Source organism: Cebus imitator, unplaced genomic scaffold (genome assembly GCF_001604975.1).
Source record: "Cebus imitator isolate Cc_AM_T3 unplaced genomic scaffold, Cebus_imitator-1.0 Scaffold8, whole genome shotgun sequence".
NCBI lineage: Eukaryota > Metazoa > Chordata > Mammalia > Primates > Cebidae > Cebus > Cebus imitator.
This window is the reverse complement of record NW_016107323.1, coordinates 8,453,661-8,469,923: the sequence shown is the minus strand read 5'-3', so window position 1 is coordinate 8,469,923 and position 16,263 is coordinate 8,453,661. Positions and strand designations below refer to the sequence as shown.

The 16,263-nt window shown below is 45.8% G+C and overlaps 2 protein-coding genes across 23 annotated transcripts in view; one reads left to right on the top strand and one right to left on the bottom strand.

The window, feature by feature from the left end:
• The window catches only part of ATXN2 (ataxin 2), a 153,654-nt gene extending 143,949 nt beyond the window's left edge, over positions 1–9,705 (top strand). For 13 of the 21 annotated variants that reach the window (XM_017542399.2, XM_017542363.2, XM_017542330.2 and 10 more), the window contains 5 exons: positions 4,392–4,537; positions 5,343–5,570; positions 6,476–6,550; positions 7,743–7,911; positions 8,757–9,395. In XM_017542399.2, the coding sequence (XP_017397888.1) occupies positions 4,392–4,537; positions 5,343–5,570; positions 6,476–6,550; positions 7,743–7,911; positions 8,757–8,785 (647 nt within the window). In that variant the 3' untranslated portion in view covers positions 8,786–9,395. Of the gene's footprint in view, positions 1–4,391; positions 4,538–5,342; positions 5,571–6,475; positions 6,551–7,742; positions 7,912–8,756; positions 9,396–9,524 lie in introns of those variants that run through there. The other 8 variants (XM_017542448.2, XM_017542413.2, XM_017542384.2 and 5 more) reach the window with 4 other exon arrangements.
• A 2,192-nt stretch (positions 9,706–11,897) lies between these two features.
• SH2B3 (SH2B adaptor protein 3) overlaps positions 11,898–16,263 on the bottom strand; it is a 45,297-nt gene continuing 40,931 nt past the window's right edge. Inside the window, exons 3-8 of one of the 2 annotated variants that reach the window (XM_017542482.2) lie at positions 14,927–15,028; positions 14,748–14,839; positions 14,562–14,659; positions 14,256–14,470; positions 13,983–14,154; positions 11,898–13,820 (exon numbers count right to left, since the gene is read on the bottom strand). In XM_017542482.2, the coding sequence (XP_017397971.1) occupies positions 13,525–13,820; positions 13,983–14,154; positions 14,256–14,470; positions 14,562–14,659; positions 14,748–14,839; positions 14,927–15,028 (975 nt within the window). In that variant the 3' untranslated portion in view covers positions 11,898–13,524. The remainder of the gene's footprint in view (positions 13,821–13,982; positions 14,155–14,255; positions 14,471–14,561; positions 14,660–14,747; positions 14,840–14,926; positions 15,029–16,263) is intronic. The other variant, XM_017542488.2, reaches the window with a different exon arrangement.

The window sequence follows — 16,263 nt, the reverse complement described above, 5'->3', positions numbered from 1 at the left end:
TGTAGAAATCCTTTAGAAATTTGTGGCATTAATATTTGTCACCTTGTATGAAACATTGTATTCTAGAAGATATTAAGTATTCAAATTTTATGTTAGGGACAACATTTTGAGTTATTTTGGGGTGGCTCAATGTCTGACTCTACTAAATGCCATATTAGCATTTAAAATGCATTTGACCTTAAATTTTCGTTAATTATACCATGACTTGGTATCCAAAAATAAGCTGATACGTATATATAAAAATTTATTTGGTGCTAGGAGATGTTAAATGTAATCCTTTAATAGATGCTCTTTAAAAAGGAGTCTTGCTGTATGTATATACTCTTAAAGGGGAAACTATGTCTGTGATTGTAGTGTGTAAAAGATAGTGTCAGTGGGTGATTTTATTATGTATTTAATTTGAAGTCTCAAATGTAGTTATCCTCACCATCTTACTGTCTCTGTTAGTAGTTTGGTGTCATTTTCCTGGTAAGTAGCTAAAAGGCCTTTAATCATTTCACCTAAGTCTTAATTGCTTTAGCACAACTTTCCCTAAAAGGGAGTTATCAGTATTTTTTTTTAAAGAAACTAACAGTTGGGCTACTAATTTAATTTGCTGCTTCATTTTCCCCTGTTCTAAGCCATTTTGTCATGGTTTGGTCAGGTTGCCTTTTATTCCCTCGAGTTTTCAACTTTCCTTCACTTCCCTTTTTCTGAATTTAATATCAAATTTACAAGTTGGAAGATTTTGTTTTGTTTTACTTTTCAAGTTTTGCAATGCTGGTGATTTCTTATGACTTGTGCATCCAAAGTCAAAATGACAAAACCTAGTTACAAATTAAACACAGCTTTATATACTGAATTTGTTTCCGTGAGATCATGGCTGAGGAAACTAGTTTTGGAATGTGGTTAGTGTTATTAAGGATTTGACTGATCACATGTTTAGAATCATAAATATTTATATCAGGGAACACTCAGTGGGAAACTTCTGGACTAGGTCCGGCCCAAAGAAGCAATGCATCTTTGATTATCTTTAATCCAAAAGATTTTATGAAGGCTACTTAAGTTTTATGTAGGGAAAGGATATATATATATTTTTTAAACAAAGCCCATGTGTACATTCACTCATCTTGGGATTTGTGCTATGCATGCAAATTAGCTATAGATCAGAACACTGTATTATAGTCTTTAAATACTGGTAAACTTAAATCGCAGAGATGCCTTTTAAAAATGCATAGTAAAAATATTTCATCTTTTTTTAATCTTTTTTTTTTTTTCATCAAATGATTTCAAGATTTTTACATTTTTTCCAGTTGATGAATAACTTAATTATGAGACTTCATGGGCATAATAATTCTCCATATTTATTGTTACTTTTTAATATTCTTAATACTTTGCTTAGAAGGTAATTAAAAGTGAAATTTAAAACTTTTTAGTGCAAAATTTCTTGAATAAATAAAGTTTTAAAAAAAACCCTCTGAGATTTCGTACTCTTATCTTTATGAATCCCCATGAATAGAATTTGGGATTTGCTTTTCCTTAGACAGATTTAATATTGCTACAAATGACATTTTTAAGAGGCTAGGGGTGGGGGTAGGGGTTAGTGCTAATGGTTTAACAGTAAGGGACCATGATAACTGTAGACATCACCATCCAATAGAACTTTTTGTGATGATGGAAATGTGCTACAAAAACTGCGCTGTTGGCTGGGCACAGTGGCTCACCCCTCTAATCCCAGCACTTTGGGAGGCTGAGGCAGCCACATTGCCTGAGTCAGGAGTTTGAGGCCAGCCTGACAAACATGGTGAAACCCTGTCTCTACTAAAAATACAAATAAATTAGCTGGGTGCGGTGGTGGGTGCCTGTAGTCCCAGCTACTTGTGAAGCTGAGACAGGAGAATTACTTGAACCCAGGAGACAGAGGTTGCAGTGAGCAGAGATCGCTCCACTGCACGTCAGCCTGGCAACAGAGTGAGAAAAAAAGTGTGCTGTCCAACATAGTAGCTACTTAGCTACATGTGGCTTTTTTATTCTTCAAAAATAAATTTTTAGGCCAGGTGAAGTGGTTCATGTCTATAATCCCAACACTTTGGTAGGGCAAGGTGGGTGGATCACTTGAGGCCGGGAGTTCAAGACCAGTCTGGCCAACACGGTGAAACCCCGTCTCTACTAAAAATACAAAGATCAGCTGGGTGTGGTGGTGCATTCGTGTAATCCCAGCTTCTCAGGAGGCTGAGGCAGGAGAATTGCTTGAACCCAGGAGGCAGAGGTTGCAGTGAGTCGAGCTTGTGCCACTGCATTCCAGCCTGGGTGACAGAGTAAGGCTATGTCAAAAATAAAATAAAAACAAACAAATGCATTTTAAAAATGAATGTAAGATTTTTACAAGAACAAGCAAAACTCAGTTTCAAAATTTACATCAGATGTTCTTTTAGACCAAGTCAGCGCCTATACAATTTGGGGGAGCTGCAAGTAAACTTAATGAGTATGATGATGATGGAGGGCCTGTTAATAAGCCAGCGAGTTAGGAGAAAAGGACTGTCTTCATAGACTCATGAGACTTTGAAGCTCAGGAAGTCAGTTGTACATCGTTTGTTCCAGCTCCCAGAAGACATTCACTACTCTTAAAAACATTCAGAGAATATGTTGCCACAGTTTTCTCGTTAAAATGTTCTGGCATATGTTAATTCCCGCAGTCTGGAAAATTTTTTTCCAGTGTATAAACAAAACTGCTTTATTCAGTCTAAACTGGGCATGAAAGAATACTTCTGACAGCTGTGGCATTGGCAGTGGATGCACAGGTGATCCCAGAACTGGCTGTTTGCCTGGCCCTCTCCTCTGCTAAGAGAGAGATTTGCAACTGGAGACATAACTGTTTGGGCTGGAGTGTTGGTGGCCCTTAGCCCTGCCACACCTAGCATTATAGAACTGCTCCATCTGCCTAGCCTAACCGTCTGCACACCATTTACATGGGATATACCCAGAGTCATCTATGCTGATGACTCAGCAGCCTTGCCTACCAGACTGCTGGAGCTAGGGCGCCTGGTCCCAAAGCTGTGCTTGCTTCTGTCCCCAGTCAGTCCTGCATAAGTCTGTGTTTGCTAACACGTTATATGAAGAACGTGAGGAACTATTTTGGAATCATTTCTGCGTATGGGGTAATTATCTTAACGGATTTTAGAATTCATTTCTCAAGAGGGCTGGGAATCATGCCTTGCCAGAGTTGTCTTGAGAACACTCTGTGAGAACATGTGGCTCATAGCCACGTGCAGGTTAGATTTGTATCATAGTGTGTTGTCCATAGTCACTGGAAGTAGTGAACACATCCTACCATGCTTCTGATTCTTAACTTACTGTTTTTGAAACACATTAACAGGTCAGGCATGGTGGCTCACGCCTGTAGTCCCAGCACTTTGGGAAGCTGAGGTGGGCAGATCACTTGAGGTCAGGAGTTTGAGACCAGACTGACCAGCATGGCGAAACCCCATCTCTACTAAAAATACAAAAATTAGCCGGGCATGGTGGCGCGTGCCTGTAATCTCAGCTACTTGGGAGGCTGAGGCAGGAAAATCACTTGAACCCAGGAGGTGGAGGTTGCAGTAAGCCTGGGAAACAGAATGAGACTACATCTCAAAAAAAAAAAGAAAAAGAAAAAAAAGAGAGACCTGAAGAAATGGTTTTGTGCCAAGGTGTGGCCCATGCTGAGATTCACAAAGAATTGGCTTTGAGTTCTTATCTTTATTTTGACTTAAACTGGGGCATCATGTTTCCTTTGAAGTTATTCTAGTAAAATTTTTTCTAAAGGGCTGCAGCACTCAGAAGGGAGTTTCCTTTCTGTATTTATTTTATGAAGCAAGGAAGTGAACTGAGTGTCAGAGGGGCTCCTATGATTGGCTGAGAGAGATTGTGGTCCTTTGCTCTGATGATAGATCCCTGGTCTTGCCAGGTCCCTTAACACAGCACTGGCCTCCCCACCCCACCCCACCCCACCCAATATAGTATGTGCCTTTAGGACATTGCTCCAGGGCAGTAGCATGGTGAGGTTAGCCAGATGATGGCCTTGAGCTAAAGAGCGCATGCCTAGATGGCGCTTGTTTGAGTAGTGTCTGCCTGTGCTTTCAGGTTGCCTTTTTGGGAAAACCTAGTGACTGTTTTAAGAGCAAATGCAAACTAATTTGATTTTAATATCATATGTAGAGCTGTATTATATGAACCAAATGCTAGTCTGTTAAGCAATAGCTACACTTATTTTTCAAGACAATGCATGGTTTAAATGGAGTCTACTATAGAAATTGGTAGTGGTGTGAGTTATGCATTGTAACCATCAAGAAAGTTCAGTTGATGAGGCATAGAGGAGCCATGGAGGTTTTCACACATTGGTTGTGTACATGCTCCTTTTTCTTTCACTGTAGTTTCCACGGGCTCCCTTGCTCAGCAGTATGCGCACCCTAATGCTACCCTGCACCCACATACTCCACACCCTCAGCCTTCAGCTACCCCCACTGGACAGCAGCAAAGCCAACATGGTGGAAGTCATCCTGCACCCAGTCCTGTTCAGGTAAGGGCACCTCAGAGATCTGCATGGAGCTGCTTCCTCATCCTAGTATCTGATTTCTGGTGTCAGGTATCGTGTCATAAGAACACATAGCACGTCCGCCCTCATGAAGCTGGATACAGCTGTGCCCCTGGTGTGGTTGCTTTTTTAAGAATCACATTTAAAATACATATGATAAGGCTGGGTGCCGTGGCTCACGCCTGTAATCCCAGCACTTTGGGAGGCCGAGGCGGGTGGATTACCTGAGGTCAACAGTTCGAGACCAGTCTGACCAACATGGTGAAACCCCGTCTCAAAAAAAAAAAAAAAAAAAAAAAAAAAAAAAAAAAAAAAAAAAAAAAAAAAAAAAAAAGGATACATATGATAATAAGGTGATTGGATAAGCTCTGGAAACTTGTGTTAATGCAAAATCAAATTTAACAAAGTTCATAAGGTAATTAGTATTTGGCTGGGATTTTAAATTTTAATTCCTAAGGTTTCCTTGTGAGCTTCTTGAATCATGTTTGGTAATAGAGGCAATTAAAGATCTCTGATATCTATCAGTTCTCTGGGGCAGTAGTCTTGTTTGACTTTAGCATGGTCAGAAGCTTCTAACTGCCAGGCTGAGAATCAGGCTTCTGCAACCCAGAAAGGAATGTCCAGATGCGAGGCATTTCCAGCCTTGCTCTTACCACCCTGTATATTCCCCCTGTACTTTCCCGTGCCCCTCATCATAGGCCCACATGTGCAAAGCTCAGCTTTGTGAGTATTCCTTGGCTGCTTTTCATTAAAGAAGTTTTTCTCTCAATTCTTTCCTATCGCTTTGCAGCACCATCAGCACCAGGCCGCCCAGGCTCTCCATCTGGCCAGTCCACAGCAGCAGTCAGCCATTTACCACGCGGGGCTTGCGCCAACCCCACCCTCCATGACACCTGCCTCCAACACACAGTCGCCACAGAATAGTTTCCCAGCAGCACAGCAGACCGTCTTTACGATCCATCCTTCTCATGTTCAGCCGGCGTATACCAATCCACCCCACATGGCCCACGTACCTCAGGTAAACCAGCTTTAGCCAACTTACTGTGAAGGCCAGGTAGAATATGAAGGTTATTGGTAAGCAGCTAGAGGCTCTCCCAGCTAAGAAACCCTGTGTGTCATGCCATTTGCCTGTCTCCCTTTCCCACTCAAATACACGTGATCTGGCCCTAAGGGAACGTTTGTGTGGTTTTGTAGTGGGATCAGTGAAGGTGGTTGGTCAGTCCTTTAGTTTTTCCCAACTGAGACCTTAAAACTATCTTTGACTCTGGAATGCAACCCAGTTCTTCTTTCCTTTCTGTGTCTGCTTTGCTATGTCTATAGAGCCTACTATATATATGTGTACATAAATATCCCCCTCCACACACTTACCTCGGATGCTGGGCCAGGATGATGGCCTTCACAGAGTCTCAGCCCTCCGAGGTGACTACTGGGGCCTGTCATCTTGATTGTTACTCACATGAGTTCCAGACACAGCTTTCCAATTGTTTTCCCTGGTTATCCATATATCTGCTTTGACCATAAGTTGTACTCTTGAGAGAGCTTGGCCTTGGACATTGGTGCAGTGTAACTAGAAGCTGGAAGCACCTAGGTGGTCCCATTTCTCTTTTAAGAGCAGCCCTGGAAGCACTTTGGAGCTCACCTCCAGTGTAAGCTGCTACAGGTGAAAGGTGTGCTTGCCATCTCAGTGGTTGCTGTCTGCATCAGCTGCTGACAAAGGTCCCTGCACTCCAGGGCCCAGGGAATTGTCTTAATGAGGAGAAGGAGCTGCACTGAAGTTGGGCTCTAATGCTGGCCTTGAGGCCCTCCTGGGGCTGTTATGGGTGAATTGGCTGTATTAGATGTCTCTGCTACTTTCATAACAGAACTCTCTGAGGCGGGTCTAAGTGAGACCTGCCACAATGAATTCCATTTCCTGTTAAATAGTGCGCCAGTGAGGCTCTGGCAAGGTGTGGGCTAGAGATGCGACTCAGTTGGATCTATCTCTCAGAAGGCTACCTTGTAAGTAGAGTTCCACAGCTCTGGGAAGTTTGGGCGTCCTCACCCTGCAAAGTTTAGGTTCTGTGGTGTAGCGCACTGCAGTTGATTTGCTTTTTGATAGTGGGGAGGGAAGCCGGTTTGGTCCGTGTGGGCCAGCGTGGTTTGGTGGAGTCAGCTTCATATGAGCTGGGGTCCTGTAAGTGTCTAGCAGAGGCTGGTGGCTAAGTAGGCATGTGAACTTACATGTAAGTCAGGGATCCCTAAAACCTCACTGTGTTTTTGTGCTGAAAGGGCAAAAAGGTTAACACAAGGAAGCTCAAATATCCCATGTGCCCATTTGAATATATGAGAGTAAAAATGGCATTTCATCCAAGGCTTATCATGCTCTAGAACAGTGTACAGTGTGGGAAAAAGGAAAGGGCTCTTCCTGGCCCTGCCAACCCCCTGCAGAGCTGGAATCCAGCTGTTTGGGCTGACTAAAATTACCTCTCCAACTTGACAGTGAGTGAGACCAGGTCGAACTTACTACCGCTTGGTACAGAAACACTGGGCTGGCCCAGATGATTTCAGATTACTCCTTTCCATCTCACTGGAGCCATTAAACTGCAACTCCTCCTCCTCCTCCTGCTCCATCAGCATATCTCTGAGAGAGTCATGGGGGCTTAAGAGTCTCTTTTCACTGCCTAGTGAGCAGGCCAGAAGCAGAGGGAGAGAGGCAAATGAAGAGAGGTCCAAGTAATCCACATACTGGACTGTGAGTCTCTATTTATTAATGTAGTAATCTGCTTTTCTATTTGAAAGGGATGTTATCTGCAAAACTACTTCAGGCCCCACATGGCAGCCTGATTCTAAAGCATCACTGTATCTTGTATGATATTGAGAAAGCTGTCCTTGGATCAGGGGTCTAATCTTTGTGAAGACCTTACCCTATACATAGAATACGATGATCAGAAATGTCGAGGGCTAGGACAGCACAGCCCTTTTACCTAGGCTCACTTGGTGCCTGCTCCCTGACCCTTGCAGGATCTGCCCAAAGGTGAAGCGCATCTTTAGGTCAATAAATAGTCCACTAGAGAGTGTCCCTGAGAACAGAACTGGGCCCTGAGGCCCACCGTTGCCCTTTCCTGAGAGTCCCAGCCCAGTGAAAGGAACGCAGTTGACATGTTGTTTAAGCCGATGTTGCCTGTATGCGTAAAAGAGCTCTCTGTTTCAGGCTCATGTACAGTCAGGAATGGTTCCTTCTCATCCAACTGCCCATGCGCCAATGATGCTAATGACGACACAGCCACCCGGCGGTCCCCAGGCCGCCCTCGCTCAAAGTGCACTACAGCCCATTCCAGTCTCGACAACAGCGCATTTCCCCTATATGACGCACCCTTCAGGTGAGGCGTGTGTGTGCAGGGGCCGCCGGGGCACCCCAAAGCATTCTGCTCGCACAGGTAGAATGGCAGGCAGGGCCAGTGCTTCAAGCCCCGCATTTGAGAACTAGCAAGACCCGATCAGGAGTGTGTGCAGGAGGGACTGTGATGATCAGTTCAGCGTCAGGGCCTGAGGCTTCCAGGAGCCGAGTCTGTGTGTGTTCTGCTGGTATACAGGATTTGGCTTGATGAGAAGCAGCAGCAGCAGCATTCTGTGTAGCTGATGCATGCCTAGGACTCAGTTGGCCTTCTTTGTTATGATAGGCTGGACAGGGCAGTGTTTTCCTTCCTGAGTCCCAAAAGTCTGACATGTGGGGGGTTATTACTATGGCAGAGTTTGATTGTAGCTCTGGAGAAGATACTGCTGAGAAAGTGCTGTGGATGGACTGGCTTTGAGTGTAGCGTTGGCCCCAGCCTATGCCCTGACGCGGGGAGAGCGCCCTGTGATTGTGCTCTACTACTTGATGGGTGCCATGGTGATACTTCACAGTCTGACCTGTTATTCTGAAAGCAATACTGGTGCTTGATTAATATTTGGGGAGGGGGATTGTTAAGGCCTTTTTTTCTACCCCAGGAACAGATCTTTTGGGAGTTTTATCTGAAGTGGTTTTACGTCTGACCGGTTTGTTTCAACCCACCCACCCACCCCTTCCCCCTTTGGTACAGACGGGAGGTGGGGGGAAGTGAATTCAATTTTGAGTCTTGTTCAGCTAGCACAAGAATAGTTTACAATCATGTGCTGCAGAGACACTAGGCTGATGTGTGGTGTTACCAGTTTTCTGTTTCAATGTTCGCTTTTCTTTTTACAGTACAAGCCCACCACCAACAGCAGTTGTAAGGCTGCCCTGGAGGAACCGAAAGGCCAAATTCCCTCCTCCCTTCTACTGCTTCTACCAACTGGAAGCACAGAAAACTAGAATTTCATTTATTTTGTTTTTAAAATATATATGTTGATTTCTTGTAACATCCAATAGGAATGCTAACAGTTCACTTGCAGTGGAAGATATTTGGACCGAGTAGAGGCATTTAGGAACTTGGGGCTATTCCATAATTCCATACGCTGTTTCAAAGTCCCGCAGGTACCCCAGCTCTGCTTGCCGAAACTGGAAGTTATTTATTTTTTAATAACCCTTGAAAGTCATGAACACATCAGCTAGCAACAGAAGTAACAAGAGTGATTCTTGCTGCTATTACTGCTTAAAANAAAAAAAAAAAAAAAAAAAAAAAAAAAAACAAGACTTGGAACACCCTTTTACTAAACTTGACAAAGGTTCAGTAAATTCTTACCGTCAAACTGACGGATTATTATTTATAAATCAAGTTCGATGAGGTGATCACTGTCTACAGTGGTTCAACTTTTAAGTTAAGGGAAAACTTTTACTTTGTAGATAATATAAAATAAAAACTAAAAAAAAAAATTAAAAAATAAAAAAAGTTTTAAAAACTGATCAAGTTAGTGTGTGTCTGTATAAGCTACTTCTATTGTAGGATACTTAACATCAAAGCAGGTGCGCTAAGTGTGCATTTTGAATGTCCCGGAAGGTAGCTGTCAAATGATTTTTCTTCTTCACCTTTAGTTCTGGTTCAAGGTATCTCTAGAAAAAGACAAGACTGAGCTATTCTCTTTGGTGGATTAGAGATCTGCTTCAGGAGGAGGAAGGTTGGCCAGAGTTGGGCAGCACTGAAATTCCACATCCTTGGGCTGACACTGATTCTGTAAGCTTCCTTTTTAATATCTCCTAAACCAAAATGAGTATTAATTAGCAGGCATCTTTCTATTTTACCAGTAGGGGGCAGGAGACACTCAGAAAAAAATTGCAAGGAAGAAACCCAGAGGGCAGGAAGGCTGAAAAGATGTACAAAGCTGCTTATTGACATGGACTCATAAGCATTTAATATTCTCAGATTGCATCGGGGAGGACAAAGGGAAGGGCAAGTATTCGGGAAGGGCAAGGATTTTTATAGAGCAACCGTGGTCTTAATAGAGTTTTAAATATTGTGACAGCAAATCAAGATTCTGAAAACTTTTTAATTCACATATAGCAATTTGTACATTATAGCAAAATTTGCATTATTCAAGAATAAGTTACTTGTACAGTACATAAAACAATACATAAAAATTTGCCAAATACCTTCTGCCTATAATGATACAAGATGAATCCACTTTGTGTTATCACAATGTGCTGTATATTATAACCAAACACTGGATGTCAGATGTGTCCTTGTTAATATACTTGCAAGTTCCTCTAGCTTGTGGGTGATGTTAGAGCTAACACATTTGCAATAAGGGACTTAGCCCTGAATAGAAAGCATGAAGGAATCTCAGGCAACCCTCAGGGAAGAGTCCAAGGCCTTGATTTTAGGTTAAGAAACTGTTATGTAAAAATAGTGTTCTCTGGCCCAAGATTTTAATGATTGCTATTCCTTTTTCTTACGGTCCAGAAATGATCAAAGGCAGAAGATTTATACCAGATAAAGCCATATGGATTGCTGGTCTAAAATTCAAGGCAGGTTAGTTGACTTAATTCTTTGGTGCTGGTGACTGTTAGTTTGTAAAAGTTGAATAAAAGATGAAGGAAGTGATGGTGCCAGGAGCTGTCAAGCTGTACTGGTGGAATCTATGATTAGAGCTGACTGGAGGGATCATGATGCCTACTGTCCAGTTTGACGCTGAGCCATGGCTCTTGGTGGAAGTTGCTGACTGGGCCTGGTCAGGACTGGAAGGAGAGTGGTGGGGTGTGCTGTCCTGTGCCTGTGGTGGGCTAGCTGCAGCCAGTGGGGTGCCTGCCCCACACTGCTGCCCACCCCTTCATCAGGTGGGCCTGCTCCCACGCAAAGAAAAGGCATTGGCTTAGTGTCACTTCTTCCTAGTGCCATGAGAGTTTTCTGTCAGCATGTATTTGAGCTGGTAACTTGGATGAGTTTAGAAAGTTAGCAGTCTGGAGGAGGTTGCCTTCCAAATCTCTGCCACAGAATCTGAGCTTGCACGTTGCAGCCAGTCAGATGGCTAATTACAGTCTGCTAAGTTTGCTGTATCTGGTGTGCCTCTTGGCACTACCTGAGAGATGTATGCAGAGCAGCTGCTAAGAAATGAGTGCTCCTGGTGTGAAGATGTCATATCCCAGGTGTTTAACTTCTGGCTGGAGGGAGGGAACTTAATTTGGTTTATTATCTACTGGACACCTGTCCTGTGCAGAGGGGAGGACCAGTGACTTTCCATGATAACCTTTCTTCTTTAAAAAAGGTTCAGACTGTTACTTACTCTTTCAGTTCACACTAGTTAGCATTCATTTTTCAGAGAAAGCTGCTTGACTTTATAAAGACAGGTGTCCTTAAAAATGGACTGCAAATCTGGATCAGTGGCGGGTCTGCTTTAAGGTCCATGATCACCCAGGAGTGTTGGTATTAAAAGTGGTGCAGGCGCTCGGCATGGTGGCTCACGTCTGTAATCCCAGCACTTTGGGAGGCCAACATGGGCAGATCACAAGGTCAGGAGTTCGAGACCAGCCTGACCAACATGGTGAAACCCCAGCTCTAATTTAAAAAAAAAAAAAAAAAAAAATTAGTCGGGCATGGTGGCGTATGCCTGTAATCCCAGTACTTGGGAGGCTGAGGCAGGAGAATCACTTGAACCTGGGACACGGAGACAACAAGAGTGAAACTCTGTCTCAAAATAAATAAATTAGTTAAATCAAAAGTGGTGCAGGCCAGGCACGGTGGCTCACACCTATAATCCCAGCACTTTGGGAGGCTGAGGTAGGTGGATCACCTGAGGTCAGGAGTTCAAGACCAGCCTAGCCAACATGGCAAAACCCCATTTCTACTAAAAATATAAAAATTAGCTGAGCATGGTATGCATGCGTGTAATCCCAACTACTCAAGAGACAGGAGAATCGCTTGAACCAGGAAGGCTGAGGTTGCAGTGAGCTACAAGAGTGAAACTCCATCTCAAAAAAAAAAAAAAAAAGAAGTGGTGCAGAGGGCGCTCTTTCCACATCCTCTGAAAGATCCCAAGAAAATTCTAGAAGCCTAGAAGCAAAAATCTGACCTCTTGGAGTACAGAGACTAAGTGAAAGGAGCAGACCTAACCCTCCTCCCAGGCAGGCAGGCAGTCCTATGAGTTTTAGGCTGAGGTTTCATTAGCCTCTCATTGAGGCACTGCAGTGAGCCTGGGGGGTTGTACTGAAAGGCTCTGCTGGCACCCAAGAGCAGCTGACTCCACTGTCAGTACCCCCTTGTTTTTGAACCTCCAAAGGTTCTGGGAGGAGGCAGCCCCCCTATGAATTGTATCACTTGTGAAAGCGAGTATAGATGGAGATTTAACTTCAGGACCTCCCTGGGTGGTGGAGATTGTGTGTGCTGTGTGTGCATGGAGATACATTCTCCATCCAATGAAGGAGTAGCCAGCTGGAGCAGAACACTGAATGTGGGCTATTAAATGAGTTTCTCAATAGTTATGGCACCAGATTCCCAGCTTCCATTTTGGCTCAAAAAAAGGAGCCTAAAACCCACTTGTGGGATAATTTAATAAGCCATTAGATGCTTGGAGGGCACAGAGCCAGCCTTGTTGCTGAAAGATTTACTGTAAAGCGCCCAGGAGACCTTCTTCCCTTTTTACTTGTTCTTCCCCCAACCTCAGTTAATTTAACTCTTACTGTAAAGCTGCTGTAAATCAGAATCCAGTTTTTTATTCATAAGGCACCAGGGTAGAACTGTTCCTTGCCACCCTCCATTTTTCAGTAATTGCCTGAATTTCCCTGAAAGGGTGACACACTTCACTTCTTGACATTTGGGAAGGACAGTGGCCACTTAGCGGCAGGTAGCTGTCCTGAGACTGCAGTAGACAAGGAAGCCAGCGTGCTGGCTCAGACCGTGAACTAGTCAGGCAGGGTTTGCATAGCTGTCTCCGACTACAAAAATTGCATGGGTGTTAGTTGAAACAGTGCAGTGAAATAAGCAATGGTTTAGTTTTGAACCTGAATTCTTTAAAGAAATTAGTCTGAGGTAAAATGTTTGTTTAAAATCATTTTTGACCTTTAGCTTGTCCCTCTGACAGAGCTTTTGTCCTAAAGCTGAGAGTAGAAGCAGATTAGATGTGGTCATCTGTGGCGTGGAAACAACAGACCTGCCACATGGACTGACAGTAGATAGGAGAACCATGAGAATCCAGGGCTTGTTAGTGTTCTGGTCTTCCTGATGACCCCTCTTCCTGTAGAAAGTCTGTCATCAGCTGTGACCGTGTCAGTGAAAAAGAGAACAAGTTTCCACTGCCAGCCCTGGCCCTCACCCCAACTCCTTTCTCTAATGGGGACTGGGCACAGGGACCCTGGGCAGGAGCTAGTGGCATCCTCTAACAAGAACTACATCTGTAAACAATAAGGAGAAAGCCAGGTGATAGATAAAACTTACAGGAGGGCCCTTCAACAGGCCTAATAGAAGGGTCACGTCCAAACTGGCACGAGCAGTTAACAGTGTCCCTTAAATCTCTCTGGAAGGAAGGAAAGATCATTACATTCACAAGTTCACACTTCTGCCTGTGCTCCTCAAGGGCATCTGTTCAGGCCTGGAATTCCTCTGTCAGAGAGGTGTATACTGATTGTCTATGGCCCGCAGGTGGCTCCGGGAGGATGAGTCCATTTCATAGTCCGAGTCCCGGGCTCGACTCACAGGCTCAAGCTCCAGGTGCTGTAGGCTGTTGGCCAGTTCTTCGGGCGAAGGCACCAGGTGGAAGATCTGCTCTGGGGGTGAGGATCGCCCGGGGAGACCCTCTGGGCTGAGCCCCTGGGGACAACCAGAGGAGCTAAGGTGGGGAAGGCCCAACTGTGAATCCCAGCGAGGGAGGGAGAAAGGGAATAGGACAGTGTTGCAGGAACCTAGAACAAGTGACCAAAAGAGACCATACCGTCAGTGTTGATGCAAATGCTGACGGGACACAGGACAAGATCCCTGTACCCCTGGGTCTGCAGGAAGCCTCTACCCTCACCCAGTTTCCCTGTGCCCACCATCCCCTTTAGCAAAGGGCAGTAGGCTCAGACCTGGTGGCTGGGAGACAACTACCACGTAGCTGGAGAGCCGGACGTCACAGGCGGCGCCGCACTCGAGCGGGATGGGTGAGCGCTGGAAGTGGTGGAGCATGTCCACGACCGAGGGAAAGTGAAGGTGCTGCACACGGCACTGGCCCCTCTCGGTCAGTGACAGGCGCAGATGCTGGGGGAGGAGAGGACGGTGGGCTCGGACTGTCCCTCTAGGGCCCTGAACTCCAGTGGGGAGAGGAGGCACGGTCCCGCCTGCCCTGCCCCACTCCATACCTTGGCTATGCCTTGGAAGTTGAAAGTGAGCACGTATTCCCCACGCCGTGTCTCGCTCTGCCGCACCAGGAACACGCCATGAGCATCAGGGCCCTGCAGTTGTACCAGCTGAGCTGCTTTCACTCTGGAGATGGGGCCATGGAACCAGGGGTAGCAGGACAGGAAGTGGTCTGTTTTCTGGCAGGCTGGGTCCAGCAGCCCCCCAGGAGAAGCACCTGTTAAGAGAAGATGGGTGATGGTGGTCCTGGGCTGAGTGTGGGTTCCAGTGTACCCAGAAGACAATAGCCTGCACATTGGTTTACTCACCTTGGTTAAGGGAATCTGTGCTGCCCCTTGGGGAGCTGGACGTGCTGGGCTCTAGGGCTGAGGGAATATGCACCTCTGTTTCTGTGCTCTCCAGCCTGCTGGAGAAGAGGCTGAGGTTAAGGATCTGGGCAGGTCAGGGGTGGTAGCAACAAAGGTTGTGCCAGGGGTGAGGGCCTGGAGCCTCACCCTCGGCCTGTGCACTCCCAGAGCTCAGCCATCCATGAATTCAGCTGCTGCTCGTCTCCCACCTCAAAGATGATGTCTGTCCGGTCCTTCACCTATCAGGAAGGAAGGGAACAGTGTTGGATCTGATGTATGTGTCTGGATTTGTATTGCCCCAGGGTGTGGACAGCCTTGTCACTCACCTTTAGCACAAAGGTGTAGAGGTTGTCAGGCATCTCAAGGCGTGTGCACCGCCGGACCTCCTGGATGTTGGAGCAAGCTGCTTGTAGCTTGGGCCTTGAACTCTATGAGACCAAGATGGCGCACTGAAGGCTTGTTCCCGATGCTTTTTCTTTCCAGCCAGGCCTGAGTTTGTCCATAATCTCCCCAGGAATCCCCCTTACAGAGAGTGTCTATGGTGTTGCTGTGTAGGTTCTGAGCCTGTAGTGCCTTCCCCTAGCCTCCTGAACACGATTCACACTGAGATCCCAAGAAGCATGTGCCGGCAGAAGGCAGCCCTCCCAGCCCTTTGGACCTGGACCTGGGGACATTCCTGCTCTGCTATGTGTCTGACATTGTTCCTCTTCCCACTGGTAAGCAAAGAGATTCCTGCCCAGCCAGGTGATGCCAGCTGCTTACCCTCTCATCACACCAAGCCCAAAAAAGGGGCAGGGGCTAGCCACTGGAAGACAACAAAATCTTGGCCCTGGACCCTCCCTGAACGCCCAGCACATAGGGCTGCAGGGTGGGTAGGAACACCGCTCCCAGGTCTCAACTAACCCTGCAGATGCTTCCAGTGCTGGGGCACTCTGAAGCCAAGAAGTCAGCTGCTTCCAGGAGGGAATATGCTGAAGAGAGGCAAACCTCCCTTTCCTCTTGTGATAAGACTGAAAAGATGACCAAAAGACGATAAGAAAAGGGAAGACAGCCAGAGATGAGGAATAGACAGAAGTGGCCCCACTGGGCTCCCTCCATCCAGATGTTCCTAGAAAATACCACAGCCCCTAACAAACCAGGAGCAGGGGAATGGAAAGCAGAGGCAGGCCCAAAGGATGTTCCAGCAACTGTGGCTTCAGGTGATCTGACCTGTACCTTGGACCAAAAGGGCACAGCTTGGACTGGAGCTGCTAGTGCTATTGAATTGGCCCCCAAAACCAGATGCTTCAGACACAGAGATGCCAGGTACCTTTGATGGAAGGATCATTCCTTTCTCCTTCCCTTACCCCCTCTGCAGGAGAGTCAGTGAACAGTGAGGTGAGAGGGCAGCCTGGCCAGCAGGTCTCCTGGGAGCTCCCGGGTCTGCTCTGGTTGGTGAACACAACAGGCTGGGGGAGAGTAACGACTGCAGTAATGACCAACACTGGCCACGGCTTAACTGTGGCCTCTCGCTAGAAAGCTGAATGACTAGAATATTCTAGCCTGGACTGGGCGCAATGAATCTCAACACTCTGGGAGACTGAGGCGGGCAGAGGTTAGGAGTTCAAGATCAGCCTGGCTAACAAGGTAAAACCCCATTGCTACTAAAAATACCAAAAAAAAA